Genomic DNA, 6,312 nt, shown 5'->3' with positions numbered 1-6,312 from the left:
AGGAAGGAAGGAAGGAAGGAAGGAAGGAAGGAAGGAAGGAAGGAAGGGAAAAAAGAGAAAGAGGCAAAGAAGAGGAAAGAGAGAGAAGGAAGGGGAGGAAACAAAGGGAAGAATGAAGGAAGGGAATGAGGGAAGGAGAGAAAAGAAAAGTAAATTAACTATGAAGACAAAGGAGAGCCAGAAATTTAATTTCTTAGTATTAGAGAAACAGAAAAAATGTGTACTATATTTCTATACAGTCCTAGTTTCCTCTGGGGAAGTTTCAGTGGGTCAGCTCCCCATCATTTACTATCCTCAAGTGAATGAAAATCAACAAAGATCTCATGGCACCAATCCACAGAAAAGAAACCATAACTAGTCTTTTTTCCTCTCTTTTTAATTTTTTTAGTTTACATAATTCATTTCCACAAGATTTTGAGTTACAAGTTTTCTCTTACCCACCACCCCAAAACAGTGATTCCACTGAATCCCCTCGCCGATCTGCTCTTTCCCATATCTTCCCCCATTCCCCTTCCAACTCATAACTATTCTTTCTTCCACCTTTCTGAAAATGTTAGAAAACTGGGGACTGATTAGGAATTTTGATTTGTAATAAAGATTAATTAGTGTCTTCCAGACAACTAAATTATAGACCTGCCTTTTGAGTACTAATCAGCTGCTTTTTTCTAGTGTCTTACTGGTATTTGCTCTCACTTTCACTATCTTATATCCCAACCAAGGAGCTGTTAAATTTAAAATTTACAAAGGATGCCGATATTAACATCTGGGAGGCTACTTCTCATGCTTAAAACCATTCCATGTTAGGTTTGGGAAGCAGGCGTCAAGAACTGGCAGTGGTTAGAATCAGAGGCCCAGGCCTTTCTGAGCCTATAATTCTCATGCACAGAAAAAATATTTCCTCCTCTTCAACCTCATTTGAAACCAACTGAATATGCAGCTTAATTAGAATGCATATTGCCTTATTATACAAAATATCACCTTACAAAACTTTTCAAATTATCACCCAACAATATAATTGTATCTTGGAAAAGCATCCATAATATGTGGACCTGCATTCTTGGGTGCTATGTATTATACCTTGGGAGTTCCACTTATGTCATAAAGGAAATTAAAGATGCTGTCAGAATCTCTAATACACATTTTTACAGCCACCTTGTCCAGAGCTCAGTTATGTTCCTCGAGATGTAGTTGAGGGAAAATTACACAATGACTACCTCATTAATTGAGTGTATTTATCAACCAAAAACACCGAAATGGAGTATTTTAAAGCAGAGGAATTCACATGAGGAAAATGAATGAGTCATGTTTTTTAAACAAAACTTAGGTATGGCCTCCCAGTTATCTGAAGGAGCCTCCTGTGCTCAGAGCAGGGGTGAAGTGAAAGTGTAGGCTGCCAGAAATCAAAGAAAGCAGATGGTAAAGCGGATATTTTTGAGTCCGAGCAGGCAGAGGAGGGAGGGAAAGAGTATAGAAATATCAGGGACTTGGACAATCCTCTAAATATGAGAGTGAAATTACAGTCTACCATCTTGTATTTTCTACTTCTTGCTGCTTAATTATACATCCCCCATCCCCCATTCTCCATTTTGAAACATCAAGAGTCCATTTTCTCCTCATCTTATTTTGGCTACAAGATAGTGCTTTTAAAAACTGTCCTTTTCCATTCCTCTAGCTTTCAAGTGTCCGTGCATAGAAATAATTCTGCTTTTTTTTTTCTTGCTGGGCTGGTATACTATAGCCCAATGCCACATAGGTCTCCTGCTGTTCTGACTTACTCAAGAAGTTGTTAGCAAAGAACCCTTAGTGTCTCCTGGTAATGTTCTGACAAGTGTGGGCAGGTGTTCACACAGTCCCGAGATCATTCTTCCATTCTCAGTCTTGTGGCTCTTAAGACACACCCACAAAATGGTCAGGGACTTTAAAGCAGGTGCCTGCACCTCCCCTATAAACAAATAAGGTGTTGATGGCAATTGTTTTATAATGCTTATAAAACAATCCATGTTTGGGAAAAAATAATAATACTTATGAATTATAGATCCATATGCATTTTTAAAAGAAGTTTTGCAGCATTATTGACCAATGATAGAATTTTTTAAGGCTTCATAGATGTAGAGAATCCTCTCATTTTTAAAATGGAATTATAACCCCAAATTTAGAATTTTTCTACCCTCCCTCAATACCTTATTGGGGCATTGAAATGACCTTGGAAGCTTGTAGACCGTGCCAGCAGAGCACACACTTATTCTGACAGGGCTAGCAACCTGGAAAGACTTCCAGTAGGAAGTCAATGGTCGCCTCTGTGTCTGATGTCTGAGAAACAACCAACCTATTGTAGAGGTGCACATCACTAGCTTAGCACAAGGTAACGGATTTTTCTTAGCCCCCTCTTCCTTGTTGTAAAAAGCTTGCTCCCATATAGGAAAGAACCACAAGGAAATTCTAAATACTCAAAGCGTTTTCCTAATGAAGCTGCTAGTTAGAAAACCATGATGTGCCTTTGACCTTGATCCAGGCTCAACCTCCCTCTCCTCCGCCCTTTCTCTTATTCCTTTTTGCCTTCTCATTTTGTCCTTGCTTGCAGTCTGACAGGTAGCCTTGAATCTTTTCTCTTCCCCTCCCTCCCTTGACTGCTCACACTGCCTCCCTCTTGTGGCTTTCCATTCTTGACCTTGAGACTGAAAACTGGGCAAGTAACTGAATGCATAGTTGTCACATCCTCCCTCCCCTTCCTCTCCAAGGGCTTCTTTGGAGCAACTCTTAAGTGTGACATCGCACCTTATAAATCTGAGGCTATTTTTCAGGATGCCCAGCCACAGGAGCTGTGCTTAGCAGAGTGATTCTGTCTGCTATAAATAGGTATATGCATTTGGCCGTTCAAGAAATAAATTGAAACATGACGACTAGACAAAGGAGTATCACATCCTAGGAGAGAAATGCAAAAAGTTGGTCTCCTAGGGTTTCATAATCATGTATTATTTATAGGTAATTACAGACGGGCTGTTTAAAATCTCACTGGGTTTGTCTTTAAAGTAGCCCCTTAAAATTACTGCAAGGACTGGTGATCTAGGGACACTGGGGTATTTGGGGACACTTAAATTTGGGTACCCTTCCCCAGTTTGGGGTATTTTTTTGCATTTGTGGCTTGCAGTGTCCCACTGGACACTCTGTTTGGAAGGAAAAGAGACCCCGGTTCAAATCCAACTCCTGAAACTTATTAGCTGAGTAGCCAATTGAGAGTTATATCTTTTCTAGACTCTTCTGTAAAATGAGGATAATGATTTCTATAGTATCTACCTCCTAAAGGTGTTATCAAATGAGATGATATTGAAAAGGACTTTATAAATCTAAAAGCCCTAACATTTCTGGGTCTCCTGCAGTACAAGACTCCCCCCTTATAGAAAAAAAATATGCTTTAAGAAACCATCCCTCATCTGATTATTTTGTCCATAAAATTATTGATTATCTGAAACAACTGAAGCCATATAGTATGCATGTAATATAACCCTATTATACATAGTCCTCCATTTTGATGGGTATTAGTGCTGTCTTCCAAAAATGGCATCAAGAAAAGTCACCCCTGGATTGGCAGCTGTACCAATAATATCTCATAATAAGCATTTTAGGAGCATGTAGGTAGTGCAGTGGATAGAGCAGCAGTCCTGGAATCAAAAAGACTCTTCCTTCTAAGTTCAAATCTGACCTGAGACACTTACTAGCTGTGTGACCCTGGGCAAGTCACTGAACCCTGTTTGCCTCAGTTTCCTCATCTGTAAAATGAGCTGGAGAAGGAAATGGCAAATCACTCCAGCATCTTTGCCTAGAATACCCCAAATGGGGTCATGAAGAGTTGGGCACAACTGAAAAACAACCGAGCAACAGTAACATTTTCCTACTCATAAAATGGTTACATTTTATGAACATGTCATTTTCTGGCAAACTGCCCAGTGTCCAGCAAGACTGTCTTATGAGGGGAGGGAGGACAGGAAGTTCTATTTCCCCTTCACTTGATTTATTTTATATTATTTTATTACAAAGCACATATGTCAGGGCAGCTAGGTGGCACAGTGAATAGAGTACCAGCCCTGGAGTCAGGAGGACCTGAGTTCAAATCTGACATGTAACACCAAACTAGCCATGTGACCTTGGGCAAGTCAACCCCAATTGTCCCACCTTCCCTCCTCCAAAATGCAAAAAGAAAAAAAAAGAAAAAAACACACATGTCTAAGCAATACAACGATATGAAAATACAAATGATGTCCACTTTTAATCCTGGGCACTTAATATATTTTTTTTCAACAAATACCCCCCTATTCATTCCTAATATTAGCAATGTCAAATTTCAACTCTACTCCTTTAAGAGAGTATGTTGAAATACATTTTTTTGAATAGCAAGATGAGATAACTACCTAGCACATTACATAGAGTGCTGAACTTAGAATCAGAAAGACTTGAATTCAAATCCTGCCTCAGGAACTTGCTAGTTTTGTGACCCCAGGCAAGTCACTAAACCTCTCTGTACCTCAGTTTCCTCATCTGTAAAATTAGAATAATAATGGCATCTACCACCCATAATTGTTCTCAAGCTCAAATGAGAGAACATATATAAAGCACCTACCAAATCTTAAAGTGCTATATAAATGCTAGTGATTATTATTAATAATAGTAATAATAATAATAATAAGATAATGCAGTTTCCCATCCTTTATTTCAGAGGTTTCTGACAAATATCTGTTCCCTACCTTATAGTGATATTTCATAGTTTTATCCACTCTCTGACAAATAAGAGGACTGGGCATAGTCTATATAAACTTTTTTTTTTTTTTCACAAAAAGAGATACAAATGATTCAGTTGAATTGATACAAGGGCAGAGGTCCATGACCTAGAGAGGCTGAGTGGCCACTTCTATTCTTTGGATGGAAATTGATATCCTAAGAAGGTTTCAAAAATTAATTCACTAAAAAAAAGTTTAATATTCAAGGGTCATTTGTAATCATGTGCTCTATGCTGAACCAGAACAGAAAATGCTCCCAGTTACTGTTCAAAGATTCAGGAGATTTCTTAGCATGGCCTTTGATTCCCTTTCCTGGGTTTCAAAGCATGGCTTTGGCAGTAAGTATCACCAATAATTTAACAGCTGCTCAGATTCAACAACATTCCACCAAAATTGGCCCATGGCAGCTTACTGGAGAAGGCATCACTAACCCCAAATCTGTGATTTCTTAGGCAACCTGCTCCTAGGATCTTTTATTCCAATAAATGAAGTGGGGGTGGGGGAGGGTTATTTGATTTTTTTTAATAACACTTTCCTCTAGGGCAGGAGTTCTCAAACTTTTGATGCTCAGGACCCCTTTATAATCTCAAAATATCATTGAGGTTCTCCCAAAGAGCTTTTGTTTATGTGGGTTATGTCTACCAACACTTACTACATTTGAAATTTTTTAAATCTTAATATTATCATAGAAATAGTTTTGAACTCATAGAGACTACTAAACAGATCTCTGGGCTTCTTAGGGAGTCCCTGGACCCCATACCACTGCTTCTGAGTATGCTTGTTCAGGTGATTGAATAAGGTAAAAAATCTCTGTCCAAAAATCTGTCACCTATCAAAATCTGCTATCATAGCCCTATTCTAAAGTAATCATCTTTTTACTCACATCATGGGAGTTAGCAGGTGGATAGCAATAATGAATAAACAGCTTTTCATCATGAACCACTTTGTAACACGCTTTGTCAACAATCTAAGAAGCTTCTAGCTGTATGTCAGCAACCTTTTAGTCAGGGATGGGCTCTGAATAAGATCCTCATTCATTGGGTAGAGACAGATTTGCCAACAAGGTCTGGTAGAACAATTCTTCATAAACCATGGCCCAGCTGAACCACACATAACCCCAAAATGGCCCCATGGACTAGACAAGAAACCTTCTTACTGGGGATACAAGCACATGGCAGGATTAATGAAGCCATTTAGTCAGAGAAATAAGCCATAGGAAAGTAAATGGAGCTTTGGAAATGGTTCAAGGAGAGATTTGAAAGGAAAATTAACTTTGAACTCTATTTCTTGTACTTAGGGACAAGGGAAGGTTGCTAAGTGTTATGATTTGCCGCTGATCACCTGTAATTTTTCTTTCTTTTCTCAGGAGGACAAGAGGACCTCATTCTTTCTTATGAGCCTGTCACAAGGCAGGAAAGTAAGTCTTCTGGGTTTTTTTGGTTCCTTGGCTTTGACAAGGGCAGTGACAGTACAGTGATAGTAGTAGTAGTAGTAGTAGTAGTAGTAGTAGTAGTAGTAGTAGTAGTAGTAGTAGTAGTAG

At 38.8% G+C, this 6,312-nt stretch overlaps 1 protein-coding gene across 31 annotated transcripts in view; it reads left to right on the top strand.

Annotated features, from left to right (window-relative positions):
- The window catches only part of DLG2 (discs large MAGUK scaffold protein 2), a 2,470,643-nt gene that overhangs the window by 2,440,805 nt on the left and 23,526 nt on the right, over positions 1–6,312 (top strand). For all 31 annotated transcript variants that reach the window (XM_069070968.1, XM_069070969.1, XM_069070964.1 and 28 more), the window contains one exon: positions 6,139–6,189. In XM_069070968.1, coding sequence (XP_068927069.1) covers positions 6,139–6,189 — 51 coding nt within the window. The remainder of the gene's footprint in view (positions 1–6,138; positions 6,190–6,312) is intronic.

The sequence above is a fragment of the Petaurus breviceps genome, unplaced genomic scaffold (assembly GCF_028583685.1).
Source record: "Petaurus breviceps papuanus isolate PSGF00001 unplaced genomic scaffold, PetGlider_PUasm1.0 90823, whole genome shotgun sequence".
Lineage (NCBI taxonomy): Eukaryota > Metazoa > Chordata > Mammalia > Diprotodontia > Petauridae > Petaurus > Petaurus breviceps.
This window is presented reverse-complemented; position numbering and strand designations above follow the sequence as displayed.